At 48.3% G+C, this 14,235-nt stretch overlaps 6 protein-coding genes across 6 annotated transcripts; 3 read left to right on the plus strand and 3 right to left on the minus strand.

Annotated features, from left to right (window-relative positions):
* Positions 1-35: 35 nt before the first annotated feature.
* On the plus strand, positions 36-514 carry N7503_009135 (uncharacterized protein; the record flags this gene model as incomplete). Its single annotated transcript, XM_057068682.1, has 3 exons — positions 36-170; positions 224-346; positions 410-514. The coding sequence occupies 3 exons, from the start codon at positions 36-38 to the stop codon at positions 512-514; spliced, it is 363 nt and encodes a 120-aa protein (XP_056919537.1).
* A 526-nt stretch (positions 515-1,040) lies between these two features.
* N7503_009136 (uncharacterized protein) lies at positions 1,041-1,604 on the plus strand (the record flags this gene model as incomplete). The annotated part of the gene is made up of 3 exons (XM_057068683.1): positions 1,041-1,196; positions 1,265-1,387; positions 1,440-1,604. The coding sequence occupies 3 exons, from the start codon at positions 1,041-1,043 to the stop codon at positions 1,602-1,604; spliced, it is 444 nt and encodes a 147-aa protein (XP_056919538.1).
* Positions 1,605-2,485: 881 nt separating this feature from the next.
* N7503_009137 (WW domain-containing protein) lies at positions 2,486-4,181 on the minus strand. The gene is made up of 4 exons (XM_057068684.1): positions 4,061-4,181; positions 3,722-4,001; positions 3,545-3,694; positions 2,486-3,490 (listed from the first exon to the last, which is right to left on the minus strand). Exons 1-4 carry the CDS (start codon positions 4,126-4,128, stop codon positions 2,564-2,566), a joined length of 1,425 nt encoding a protein of 474 aa, XP_056919539.1. The 5' UTR covers positions 4,129-4,181; the 3' UTR covers positions 2,486-2,563.
* Positions 4,182-4,509: 328 nt separating this feature from the next.
* On the minus strand, positions 4,510-6,591 carry N7503_009138 (uncharacterized protein; the record flags this gene model as incomplete). The annotated part of the gene is made up of 1 exon (XM_057068685.1): positions 4,510-6,591. One exon carries the CDS (start codon positions 6,589-6,591, stop codon positions 4,510-4,512), a length of 2,082 nt encoding a protein of 693 aa, XP_056919540.1.
* A 671-nt stretch (positions 6,592-7,262) lies between these two features.
* abp2 (putative ARS binding protein Abp2) lies at positions 7,263-9,969 on the plus strand (the record flags this gene model as incomplete). The annotated part of the gene is made up of 2 exons (XM_057068686.1): positions 7,263-8,130; positions 8,179-9,969. Exons 1-2 carry the CDS (start codon positions 7,477-7,479, stop codon positions 9,967-9,969), a joined length of 2,445 nt encoding a protein of 814 aa, XP_056919541.1. The 5' UTR covers positions 7,263-7,476.
* An 856-nt stretch (positions 9,970-10,825) lies between these two features.
* On the minus strand, positions 10,826-13,310 carry N7503_009140 (uncharacterized protein; the record flags this gene model as incomplete). Its single annotated transcript, XM_057068687.1, has 4 exons — positions 10,826-11,114; positions 11,205-11,779; positions 11,852-11,965; positions 13,038-13,310. The coding sequence occupies 4 exons, from the start codon at positions 13,308-13,310 to the stop codon at positions 10,826-10,828; spliced, it is 1,251 nt and encodes a 416-aa protein (XP_056919542.1).
* Positions 13,311-14,235: the final 925 nt, after the last annotated feature.

Genomic DNA, 14,235 nt, shown 5'->3' on the forward strand with positions numbered 1-14,235 from the left:
ACACTGTTACCTGCACCTTTTGCCCTACCTTGACAATGTCTTCCCGAGTTGCTAAGCCCAAGAAAACCGCCAAGAAAGACCACATGATTGCATTCAAGCCCGAGAAGCCGTTCTCTGACGAAGACTGGCTGGCCGTCTTTCTCCAGTGCGTGATGATGACGGGTGTGAAGGTATGCACCCCGAGGACTTTCCGAGGTTCCTTAATAACTCTATTTAATATAAGGTCGACATCTCAAAGGTTGCAACCACGATGGGCGTCACCACTCAATACGCGAAGATGCAATTCTTGCGATTGCGCAAAAAGTTCGGGTTCACCCATCTTGTCGGCAGTAACCTTAGGGGAAAGGTAAGTCAATCCGAGCATAGCCCCATGGGCCATCATATTATGTGAAGCTAATATTTACTTAAGGTACCCACTGAAGCCGAAGATAAAGACGAAGATGGGGAGATAAAGATGAATGATGGTTCCTTTGACGGATTCACCGATGATTTCCCTAGCGAGGAAGTTGTTTAAGTGTTACAGCTATTCCTTCGTACAAAGTATGTTCTGCACTTCACATTTCCAACAATCTTGATGAATGCCATCTAATGCCTCTCATTAGTGGTTTTACTAGGATGTGTGGTTGTCAAAAATTTGTCATTACAAGCTATGGGAGAGACGCGACTATGAACTTTCATGGATGGTACTGCGAGATTCTCCCCTAGCATATTGTTGATGCTTTCAAGAAGTCTCTGTTAGTCTTGACATTAGTACCATGAGAATTTAACAAATCAAACCAATTTTTTGTGCATGTCTCTAGTACCGGCTAGAAGTGAACTTTTGACAAGTGATGGCACGATCTACATAGCAAGTTGCGCAAGGCTTGATCGAATGGGTTTGCTTGCGATGAAGTGCCTAATTAAAATATTCCTTCTCTTACTTGCCTAAACCGATTCTCATTTCTTCTCATCGCATCCCAGACCTTTTTTCACTTTCAACATCTCTCCTATTTTGTAAGCAACGGATAGTTCCTCCAACATTACGCGATCCAACCATTGAGATGTCTTCTCCTATGACAACTCCTTCAAAGAAAGCCACCCGGGCCAAAAATTCGAGCTCTAAGCCCGCCACCCCAAAGATCCCACGCGATGCGGATTCATCCGACAACAGAATCCTCGCTAATGTGCTGAGATCCTTTGATCCTGATGCAAAGAAGGTAAGCGTAACAACGTGTCCCATGCCTACGCTTACTACACTGGTCTCTAATGTCAAAATTACATCCAGATCGATCTGCATGAGTTCGCGGCCCTCATGGGATACACCAATGTGCGTTCCGCCGGCAATACCTTCAGTCGGCTGCGCAAGGCCCATGGTCTGAAGGTCGAGGGATACATGACTCGGGCCAAGGTAGGAATTTCCGTTCCTTCAGTTTTCTTTTACGCAATTGACAATTCTTCAGAACTCTACCAAGGTTACCAAGCCTGGAAATGGCACCAACACCAGTCTTGACAACGCAATTGAGGCTGATGTCAGTGACGACAACCTTCCATTGTCTGATGATGATGACGTCCCTGACAACGAGTTGTCCAATGGAGACACCTCTAATGCTCAGGATGAGCTGTAGGCTCCACAGCATTCTTTTGCTCGGCAAGTGAGTAAGCTAAAATCAAAACTTCTGACTTATTGAAATTTCCTAATCTCTCTTGTTCCTCTTAAGTAGGTCAGTTTCTTGAAATTACATTTCAAACATGGCACTTGAGTCCGGGGATTTCCAGTGACACACCGCGGGGAATAGACAGGGGGCCATGAGGGACGTAATGTTTTGCGTGGCCCAGGCGAGTAACAGTGCTTATTTTGTTTCAATTCTATCTTTTAACTTGCACATTGCATGCGTGCTGTGCCAGAAATGACGCGGGCTTTGTAATTAGTTCTTTTGATAGAAACTGATACAATGTCTCCATATCCTCTATCCAGGTAGCTTGGTTGTTAATGAATATGCCTGCAAACATGCTTTGATGACATCGAATAGAGCATGTATGTTCATGGGTGAATTCTGAAGAAATAAATGACCATCTTGTTCATGGGCCAGACAGGGCTTCTGTGGTCACGTGCGGATACTCAAGGTTTTCTTTTCACCCTTCAGGGACCCCCTATATCCAGGGGCAGGTTCTCAATCATGCCATCAATCAGTGAATCAGCTTCTTTATACGTAATCTACCAATCTGGGACAATAGATCGACGCAGGAGACATCTTAACTCAGGTCGATGACTGTGGACAGTATATCGATTACGAAGAACATTAAGTTGTTTGAAATTGGCCGACGCTAAATTCTTGCATGGATATAAGGCATTCCGAAGAGTATGAAAAATAAAAAGTACCGAGTTATAGCTGCTCAGAAAACAAGACAGCCTTAGCAGCCTCAAAGCCAAACCAAGCTGTCGATCTATTCAACAACCGAGAAAAAAAAGGAACAATTATATGAAATGAGGTAGAAGGGCCGGCGCGTGATATGTAACATGAAGCAGAACTACCATTTCATAACTGCCAAGTTCTCAAAATTCATGCAATTCATATCATTCATATCAAGTCGAGGGTGGAGGACCCGATGTTGGTGGCGACGATCCCCATGGACCACTGACAAATTGCGGATCCGACGCCGAAATTCTTGATAGGTGAAGATCGGCACCAGGCCACTCGTTGTATTGACCGGAAGTCTGCATGTATTGATGCGGATATCCAACGCCGGGCATGTTGCCCCCGGGGTTACTTTGCTGCTGTTGAGGCATGTATTGATGGGGGCCGGGCTGAGCGAGAGAATTTTGATAGAAATGGCCGAGAGGTTGGGTTTCTGGGGCCGGCGGGAATACCATAGAGTTGAATCCCGTCCCAGATCGAGAGCCTGCCATATTAGCACCGCTGTATTGCATGTGGGATGGAGCGGCTTGCTGGTGGAACGAGTTGTGGTGAGATTGAGATCGTGACATCGAATGGCCTGCCTGTTGTGTGGACCGGTTCGAATTGTAATCACTTCCTGGATGCGAGTGTTCGGATGAGAGTGAAGACCGTGAGGTGAATTCTCCAGGTGACCAACCGTTTGTTTGTGGTGTTGGATATGAGCCAAGATATGGTCGGGATGGGTTGGTGGAGCCAGGATTTGTGGAGACGGTGTATTGTGGAGCGTTTTGGTGAACAGATTGTTGCTCCACCCGCCATTGAGGCTGAGGCGGGGCTTGATCAGCTCTAACACCTGAAATTTGGCCCTCTGGGATAGCTACCGAGGAAGGGTAAGCTTCCATGTGTTGTGATGGCTGAGAGCCCCCCATGACCAAGTTTTGATAGGGATCATGTTGCTGTTGGAGGTTGTATCCTGCCAGTGGATTGGAATTGTGGCCCCAGGAGTTGCCCATAAATGGCTGTTGGCCAACAGCGTGATTGGCAAGCGAATTACCGGGGTAATATGAAGATGAGTCGATGTTCATATTCCCGGAAGCTCCATGATGATGCAGTCCCTAGGTCCCCAGTCAAATAACGCCAATGGCACATTGGAATAGACCGTGGCATACCGAATTAAATCCGATTTCGGTTAATGAAGCATGTTGGCCGTATGTATGGTCAAGGTGCTGGCCAGTCTGGTCTTGGTACCATCCTGCTTTTCCTGGATAACCGAGCGACGTGGCCGCAGGCTGTCCATTGAGCTGGGCATCTAGGGAGCTCTAACTCGCCATCAGTGTCACTCTTACAATGAATGTGCAGACATAATAAGCGCGATTCCCTACGGAGGTCCTCGCACCGGCTGCGGCAGCTTCAATTCTTTCCGCCAATGTATTTGTCAATCCTGTCACTTGGGGGCTGTTTGTTGATGGTCGCGAGGGTGGTGCTTGTGAGGGGCCGGTACCGATCGACGTGGGCGTTGTTGATGGCGTAAGAACGACAGGCTCGGTGGGGATTTCCCATTGTGATTTACCGGTCGCTCTCTGGACGTAATACCACTTGCGCTGGACCCCTTCCCATTGAGGGAGCCTTGGACGCGTGGACCGTCAGTATTCGGGCCAAGGACACATGGGTCGGAGCGAACCTACCATCCCTCGGGCATTCGGGGAGGTGGTGACGACGGACCAGCCGTGTCTGCCGGCGCATCTTGCGGCATTCTGCTCACTGCAAAGATAGGTTTCAGGTTACAGAGGATGTAGAAAACATCGCAGGTGAAGGAAATGGCGATGTTCCAGGTGCGTTAAGACGATCATGTGGGGCTACTAGGCTTGGCAAGGCGATCACGAGTATATCACGAGTAGATACGTTATCTCTGGAGAAGTCAAGATAGTGCTCATAATAATTATTGTTACACTGCATTGGCTACCATTCCTATTAGGTGTATAGTTCATGCATATAAAAAAAGGATGAGATCCGATATCACCCCAGAAGCAAAGACACCAACCCTCTACCTGAAATCTGAACCCCATCCAAATGTATACGCCAGATAGGAAACCTCAGTTTCAAAGACAATAAGAAAAAAAATACTATAGCAATATCACCACGCATGACCATCTTCGGATTCGAAATCAGCACCGGAGTCCCAGTCCTCATCGCCGCTGATTTCAGGATCGAGGAAATCTTTCTCGTTGTATTGGTTTTCATTAGGTCGTTGATTGTCAATGCGAATCGTGAAATGTTCGCACATTCCCTGGACATCATCTTTATCGGCAGATTGGGTGTCAGTGTCAGAATGAGAGGACTTAACCTCGTCTAAGTCGGTATCTTCAGGGATCTTTTGCTGTGCTATGCGGCTACTGTGCCGCTTGGGGGTAAGCGTTTCACTGTCCGCAGTGCCTGGACGTGCCGAGGCTTCTGGAGTGGGAGCACGTTGAACAGGAGCCAATGGTCGTTTTCGCAGAGAACGAAAGTCTGGGTTTGGCGGAGGGCTACGCCGCAAGAATACCCTCTTGAAGCGGTCATCCCATTTCTTTCGAAATTGAGCACGGTCCCGCCATTCAATCGGGAGAATGGCACTGATATCTACTCGCCGCAAGTCCTTCAATTTGGGTGCAGATTCCACAAGAGACATGAAGAACATCTCGGCCAGATCCAACTTCCAGTGTCGAAGCTGATACAGCTCAATCTCTTGAATAGTTTCGGGCCAGGTTGGATGTTGATTCCGAAAGATAAGCTGCTGAAAATGGGGGTCGAGGTCATGGTAGCTTGAAACGTCATACATCGAAATATCTACCTTGAATCTCTCCAATCGAGGGCAACAAATGCCTAGATGGGGCATAAACTCCAGATTCATGTGGCGATTGTGGTTTAACGTCAAATCAAGAAGCTGTCCTCCGTGGACTTTAAGGAGTTCAGTGACATTGCTGGCCAACAGTCGATCGCAGTTGGAGATTGTCAGTGAGCGAAGCGTTGGTGGCAGTTGCTCTAAAATGCTACCCGCCAAAATGCTACACTCGTAAAACTCCAGACGCTCTATCTCGGGCAATGCCTTGAGAGTGGTGGCAAGAGCAGTTTCCTTGGCAGCAGTGTCCTCTCGGTCATGATCAAGGAGATGGACTAGCCGGATGTCTTTGACTCCTTGAAACGAGGCACCTGTATGTTTTTCTAGCATAAGAGGAAGCAACGATGCTGTGTCAAGAAAGCGCCCGTTCCACTCCCAACTGCGAATTTTGATACCGCTTTGGTCAATGGTCGAAAAAAGGGGTTGCGAGTAGCTCCACTTCGCCAGGGTAAGAGCCACTCGTGGTAGCCCCAACACAACATCCTCGGGATGGTATAGGCGTAGGGTGTGAAGTCGGGGGGTTTTTTGTAGCAATTGGAGCAGATCAAAGTAACCGAGGGTTGGGCCACTTTTCAAAGTAAGAACTGTTTCAGCGTCGATGTAAAGCTCCCTGATTTTCCCTGCGTAGTTTATGAATTGAGAGTCCAGCGGCATCGAAAGAAGGTTCAGGAGACCATGTCCGTCATATGCGGAAAATACTGGAGGCCGGTAATAGAGAGCTGCAAGAGCTGCCTCCGAGAATCCACGGCACAGAGCCGCGATACCGAGTAGATTGTGGGTTGACTTCGTCTCCGGTGTTTTGCCAGGAGTCTTTTTGGCGGCCTGGTTCTTAGGGTCGTCAAGGGGGTAGAAAGCTAGGAGGAAAATTTCAATAAGTATATGGTATGGCAGCGTTTGCCATGGAGGGATCACGCCAGATCCCAAGAAGAACGGTTCTTCTGGCTGGGCTTTCGATCGCTTTTTCAACGGCTGACCCAATGCCCTCGATTTTGGCCGCGGTCTCTTGTTTGGGGTGGACCGGGAGGTTGCTGCACGTCGAGTGCGCTTCAGGGCATGGGGAATAGTCGGGGAAGCGCCAGGAACCTGTTCCGCAGCTGGAAGCCCAGTGGCAGTTGCTGCATCGTTCAACTCATCATCATCCGACAGCTCCCCCAGACTTTCATCAGTGGACTTCTCGCGATATGACCGGCGGTTTTTAGGGGTATTCCGAGGGCGCAAAGAAAGTGAGCCACGTCGGGAGACATCTTGGTCCAACTCATCCGAAGTGGTCTCCTCATGATATGATGAAACCTGGGTTCGGCTCTGGCGAACGGGCCGAGAAGAGCGAGCGGGGGCCATGGTGGGCTAAAGCAGGGCTAGATCAAACAATGATGGCCCTGCATGTCCCAAGCGGTCGTGGCCAACTTGGCATAAAGTAAGCGTGGTCAGGGAGATGGAAGAAGTAGGAAGGAGGTTGTAACGCCATCTTCATTCGATGCGACGGCAGGAGCGATCGACGTTATCGATAAGCAGATCAAATCCGCTATACCGAATGTAGATTAGCGTGACATGTGACACGGTTTTTTGTACTCGAGATTTTTGCTGTTCAAGTCAATTCTTCAACAAGACACATGTACAAGGTACCTGTACAGGTGCATGTTTTGCTCATGGCTGCTTCCGATAGCTCATTTGTCATGTCATTATCACTTCAAAGCCATATGTTGAGGGACCATCACACTTTCATTCCCATCGTTTGAGGGCGGGAGTATATTGTGCAATAAAGCCGCAAATTCAGCGTACAAGAACAATCAAAGCATCCCTGAGCTTGAACAGTCAACTTGAGCAGCGACTTCGTAAACACGGAGTTAATTTATCTCCATTTAAAAGACGCTAGTGCAGCATGTGACCTTGTGAGGCACCAACCCCCGCCCTAAGGCTCCGGCGCTATACCAAATTAAGATGCACTAGATGCGCCCAAAATAGAACTCAGCTTGAGCTTGAAAGCGCTTCCAGCCACCTCGAGGGGTTTCCTCGTGGGAGGTTATTGCATCCGCTCTCTGCTCTGTGGATGGGATTACTGCCTGCCATATATTTTCATAACTCTTTGCCGCAGGTCACGAGAAACAAATGATCGATGCGACCCGCCTGGAGACCCCATAATCGCTGGCCTCCACTTATTGGTTTCATTTGGCCCGCACTTGAGTTGGGGGCTTGGATGATAAGGCTGGCTCCCCGTCTAACTCCATGGAAAATACTATCCCCGTCATGATGGATTCAACAGATCGCCCAACCCGGAGTGAACTCGGGGCATCGCCTATGGTTGTTCAGCAGTATGCGCGATACCCGCAGACGCTAGAGTCCTCGCTCCGCAGTGCCTCATCATTAGGGAGTGCGCGTAGCCAGGCGGAAGCCCACAAATCACCTTCTTTGCATCGCAAGGGAACCCCCCGAAGTGTACAGTCTTCTCCCAGGGGGATGAGGTCTGCTATTCCTGCATCGGCTGCGCGCTCAGGGCCATCAATGTCACCGCCTGTGTTTGATGCCCTGCGTCATGCGCCGATGAAAGATGCAACCGACCAAGCAGAGTCCAGAGTCTTACCGCCGCGTGATATAACTGACGACAATATTGATGACGCATATGTAATGTTTATCTTCTACTGCAACCCCAATGTCCCCTCTTCCGTCGACAGTTCCGAGCTTCGAAAGACATTTCGCTGTCCTCCGCGCAGCGATGGCAAGAGCTTTAGCGTTTTCAAGTTATACGAGTTGATTCGAAAATTGGACAACAAGGAGCTTAAAACATGGATCCAGCTGGCAATTGAGCTAGGCGTCGAACCCCCGTCAATGGAAAAGAAACAAAGTACACAGAAAGTCCAACAGTATGCCGTTCGACTTAAGGTAGGTTGATATTATAAATTTTGCATGTTTTTCACTGACCGACTGCAGCGTTGGATGCGTGCCATGCACGTCGATTCATTCTTTGAGTATTGTCTGGGGCATCCTCATGCATACTACACCCAGCTACCGCCCTCCGGTCCATTCGTGAGTGAATCTCGTGATGGGGTGCCATTGGAGGAGGATCTGGCTCTTCGAGCTCTTGTTCCTCAGTGGAAGCCCAAGAGGGGTAGGAAAAGAGCCGACGAAAGGGAGCTTGACGAGGAGAAGTCGGCCAAACGACCTTCATTGGATACTTCGGTAGGAGGCTTACCGCCAGGTGGCTTTCAAAATCACTCTGTTATTTTTCCTCATAGCGCTATACCTTTTAGTGCTTTCCCTGAAGATGATCCGTGGATGACAGCAAACTCTTCGTTTACACAACCTGGCGCATCAGAACAACAGGGTCAGGATCTACGTTGGCGGCTTCCAGAACGAGAGACATCCCCGGCAGGCTATCCTCAGTCCGCAATACTTCCACGAGGCCACCAGCCAGATATCATCATGTCGGCCGAGCCGCGCTCCGCTGTGACACCATCGTCCGGAGAAAAAACTCGTGCCAAGCGCAAACATGGCCCTGCAGTTTCGTCCGCCTGGCCAACTAGTAATAACTCATCCAATGGAAAAAGTCGAGGCAGACCTCCCAATAAACCGTCATCTGGATCTTTTACAACATTTCAACTCCAACCAAGCAGAGAGTCCTCACAGATTCCACCAGCTTCCGTTCCCCAATCGTCCCCACTTGTTGTGGATCATAATGGCACGCCAAGCACTGCGCCAACATCATCCTATAATCAATCACCAACGCCCGCAACTCAAGGAAGGCCAGGCAAACTTCAACTGCAGGTTCCGCAGCACCTGGGGGCTCCGGTACGACTTGCAACGCCCCCAACATTATTAGTCAATGGTGTCAACGGAGGAGTCATTTCTCAGCCTACAGAATCTCATGGCGAGCCTCAAGTTCATCCTCAAGCTCATGCTCCAGCACGCCCCCAAGCCCACCCTCAGCTTCAGCCTCAAGCCCATCCTCAAGCCCATCCTCAAGCCCATCCTCAAGCCCATCCTCAGCCACACACTCAAGCTCATCCCCATATTCATCCCCACGCGTCTTACCATGCTGACCACAGGGGTGCACTCGGCGAACCTGGTCCCGCTGTGGATCAAGGAGTCGCAGACAATGCTCCAAAAATACCTTTCGACGAAATCATTCGCGCCCTCTCAAGTGAGCTGCTAGCAGCAAGAGTGATGAGACCCACGCCACTAAGTCCTGAGGAGGCCCACACACTCGCTGCCATGATGGTATTCAACTCATCCGCCCAGTACTCAAAGCTACCGATTGAGCTACATTCCTATCTTCTAGCATTTAATCTCGGCGTGGGGCACTATTTCGGATTTTCAGCACCCCGGCAGGTACCCATGGTTGTTCATGTTGAACACCCGACCCCGGATGCCAGTGATCAGACATCGGGTCCAAAAGAGCCTCGATACAGTGTCTCGTTTGATTACAATCCTACTGGTCACTTTTCAACCTACACGGCTATTGGAAATATCAATCCTGCGATAGCTTTTGTCGGGCCAGCACCACAACAGCCAGCTCCACCTCCCGGTCTTCAAAGAAAGCTCTCGGAGAATGACGATCTATCGAACATTGACATGGAGGATGATGATGATGATGAACATCCCGTCTCCGATGCCACCTGGAAGCAACGATTCATGAAACTTCGATCGCAAATGCAGAAGAAGGATCGCGCCCTATCGCAGTACAAGCGCAAAATCGTTGAATCAGTCATGGCCGATATATGATCTTTGTCCTTCATCGTTGATAATATACCCCTGTTAGTTACCAGTGCTCCTGCCTTAGGTTTTGAGACGATACCCCACATTAGTACGCTGTTAGTCTTTCTGGGCTCATAGGAACTCAAGCCTTATATTGAATCGTTTCGAACTCGAAGTTTCCGCCTGGGCACGTTATCGATACAAAGAAAGCTTCTAATTGACACACATGGATATAACCCTAAAAGAAACACTGAATGTTCTCACAAAGTGACTAGCTCAATTAGCCCCCAGTGTAAGGACTTGAGAGCATAGTGTTTCCATCAGCCCATATACTGTCTAGACGCCGTTTTCAAATACGTAGAAAGGTGCTCTGCGATCTAGCAATACTTTTCTCATTCATAACACGTCCACTGGCCCTTTGGAGGATGAAAGACTGAGAGTCACCTGATGATAATACGGATATTAGCTTTACCCATAACAGCCACCCTCCGGTCTACTTTTTGTTCCTCCCTCGTTCCTCAGATCATTTTGAGAACATTCTAATGTTGCCATTTATTGACATGGGCTGTATCCTCAAAGGACGTCAAATTGGCTTTAAATTGTACTATTTCGTATGTCGTAGACCAAATTACTTTCCAATGTTCCTCAAGCTGGTCAGTGCAAGCTTCTAGTCCACAACTATTGAATTTGCTTTTACTAAACATTCATCCAATCCTAATTCGACTCGATTGCACAGCCTTTCTGCGCTTGAGTGTTTGCTTCTTTCAATCGGTCCATGGGGCTTCCAATCTGTAATTTGTTTTCCAATACTATACATTAGATGGTGAAGCTGCATCCTCACATTGGAAGGTATCAAACGACTCTTCATTTGAAGCTAGTAGACTCATGGTCGGCGCGGAGCAAGCCATGTAAAACGGGCGTGTGAAAAATTGGGGTCTTCCACCGCAATCATAACCTGCTTCTTAATGCCCGTGATAGTGTTTGGGTCAGCGAGACGGGTCAGGGGGTACTTCCCTCCGCGCCCTTCGGCCTCCAGAGCCAAGTATCCCGGGGCATAAAGCTCAACATCACTGGTCCACTGCTCTCGATCACATAGAAACATTGTGTTTGAAAGTTTGTCAACTTCCTTGGCTTGACAGAGAATATCGACGATCGGTAGGTCCATGTCAAGTCTAATATCATGCGTTAATTTGTGGAGCTGACTTGGTAGGCTTAGGAATATTCACGGCTGATTTTGGTGTCTATAACCACCGTCAACACACCTGATATCTTCTGGTCTTCCCCGGGATCCGCAATGGTGAGCGCGTAAGTTTGGGCTTTTCATGTTGAATGGACGGATTTCAACAGATTCTTGCACAGTTCCATTGATTTCATACTCGACGAATGTCAAGCGCCCGGTTTGCAGACCTAGTTCATCAACCAACATGTATATGCCTAAACAACCGAAATAGATCACTGTGCCAGTATGCGTAAGATAGATAGACAGGAAGTTTGCGGTTTCGAGATCTGCCCAGGGCAGAAAATCCTCAACTGATGAATCATTAGTGGTTGCTGGATTAAGGTTAGCCTCCGATGGGATGTGGCTATCGATACAGTGCCCAGCTTCGATATCATAGTCGTACAACAAGATCGCGAATTTCACCAATCGCGCTCGATTTTCAGGATGGTTCTCATCGACAGGGGCAATACAAATCAGGCCGCTGGTATTGTCTGGCTGGAGAGTATCGTAGATACGTTCCAATGCTTCGGCTGGGTATCGAAGACCTTCAATCTGTTCACCCCTTGATCTTGACCCCTCCGTGCCTGGAAGACTCACAGGTGCACGCGATTGGTACGACTGGATTAGGCCCAAAAATTATCAGTGCAATGGACTTCGGAGATTGGACGAATTTAAGCGAGTTGGATTCACATCACGAAATTCCTGTGTGGCTGAAGCCCACTTTTCCACCAGTTGCCGACGGTGCTTTAGCTCATATTCCGCATCGGAGGAAGCGCCTGCATTTGCTGCAGAAACCCAATTCTCCTGGATTCATATTAGCGTAGAACTCGAAGACGTCCTTTTTGGAATTTTAAATTCTATAAAATACCTTTACAAATAGTAGCCAACCTTTCACTTCCTCCTTGATCTCGTCGTCAGATAAATCTGGTTCTGGGTGTGGTTGGATGCAAGTGGGGATTCCCCCTGGCCAGTGCTGAACCGATCTCGGCATGGCTAACGTGTGATTAAGTTCGTTAAGGGTCCAAAGGGTTGTAGGGGTCCAAGGAATAAATAAATCGATTGAGTGGAAAATGCCGGAAGAAAACCTTGGCCAACCATGTACTAGTGAAAGCTTCAGTAGCGGGGCGCCTAACTTGGTTGGGACGCTGAAGCCGGACCGAATATCGTAGCGAATATCTGTAGTGGATGTTGTGGGGAATGAACGGCTAGGGCTGCGGCATGAAATTAATGCGATATGAGATTGAATTGGCCACAGTTTGAGGCGCTAACCGATCGAGTAAGATTTCCTACGATCGACGTGTAGGAACCATTTGTTGCAACCTGATATGTTTGGCAGACACTTGGGAGACACAAGAGTTGACCAGCAGTGAGGTACTTGCATCCAGGATTTAACCCGTTCAATGCGGTCAAAGCCGGTGTGGACACATTTTTCGCAGTGGAAATATTGACACACGTATTGTTTCGCATTACTTTGTATGTGGTTGTGTCTGGGTCAGTCGTGTTGCATCGAGCATCGACAGTGGATGATGCCGATGCGGTTCCCGAGCTCGACGTTGTCGTGGCGGTGTATGTGACCGAGTATTAAGCAGTTGCCGAGCAGCTCTAGATCTGACTTTCCACAGCAACCAGGTTTATGACTTTCTGTCCCCAAGGCGAGTTGACAACGGTAGTCAATCTAGAGCGTAGTCACTATAAAGCAAGCTGTGATCACTATTAATTACCGCAATTTAGATCACTAGATTATAGAACTCGCCCGAGGAGTCTTTAACACAGGAGGCGGTCTATTTCTATAGCAGCTCCTATCCTGCCGAGCTTGCGGTTTGTACTGTGCCAGAAATAATGTACAACTGGGTTGTTGCGCCATAGTTGCACTTACAGACGATACCCAGCTATTGAGTGAGGTTGTATAAGCATCATCGCAGATCTGAGATAGCGCGTCCAACGACCACGAGGTGGTCCTGGTGATGGCGGCTAGCAAATCGCGGTAGCAGGTCACATTTATGACGAGCGCTTTCTGGCAGGCAGCCGATGCGGTGGTGTTCACCAAATCTGAGCTCTGAAAATAATCAGTGTCGTTGCTAACAGCAGCAATAGCACCAGCAGCATTTAGGAGAGCTCCCAATAGCCATGAAGTCTTAAGGAACCCCATAATTGCTTGATTCAATTTGGTTGTTGTCGGTGGTGGCCAGACAAATAACTCATCAAATTCCATATGCAGCATTCCAAGGATATGTCTCTTCGCCATGCTAATACATGATTCTTGGAAATCGTATCTTATATCGTTTTGGCTTCTCCACTTAGTTTAGTTCGTATTTTTTTCCTTTTTTGTTCGTATCCGCTCAACTCCAACCGACCGCCAAATTAATGACGCCAGCTTTCGTTGAGCGGACAATGGTCAAAAGTACTAGGTGATCGACTACATGTGGATGGGGCTAGCGTGATGCATTTTATTGAGGCTATTGACTTGGCTGCTCCCGCACTTTGCTTAGGTCGTGCGCAGTGAGTGGATCAGGCTGCTTAGGTGACGCTCAGTGCGTGCTTAGTGAGTGCTCAGTTTTACTCAGTGAGCAAGAAGCGGCAAGGGAAATCAAAAATTGCCAGACGTTATTCGGTGTATATGCATAAAGATACACATAGAAGCCTGCATGTCCAGGCAGCGGAATATTGGCATAGAGACTTCCAGGCAGTATGTGTTTGCTCACAAGGAACGTGAAAAGGAGGCTTTGAATGTTCTATTTAGTCGTTGAATGTATATCATAGTTCGGGCTTTGCGTGGTGGAGCTGGATCTCGGCGCGATCAAGTTTGAGTACTGACCACTGCTTAGTAGGTAGAGCGCGACATATATTTCGGGATAATAAGAAAACATTAGGGATTTTCACTTCATCTAAATATTGGAGTAGGTGAAGTGAAAGTTCCTTTCCCCTGCTGAAGTATAAAATCACTTTTCTCGACCTGATTCTTTCTTTCCTTCTTCCATCCCCTAGCTCGCTCAACCTTCGCTCCACATGAGCATCTTTCAGACTTACCCACCTTTCAGATTTACCAAAGCATTCAAATCTTTCATTTCTATCGT

This window comes from Penicillium pulvis, assembly GCF_028828015.1.
Source record: "Penicillium pulvis strain IBT 33274 chromosome Unknown contig_7_segment1_segment0, whole genome shotgun sequence".
NCBI lineage: Eukaryota > Fungi > Ascomycota > Eurotiomycetes > Eurotiales > Aspergillaceae > Penicillium > Penicillium pulvis.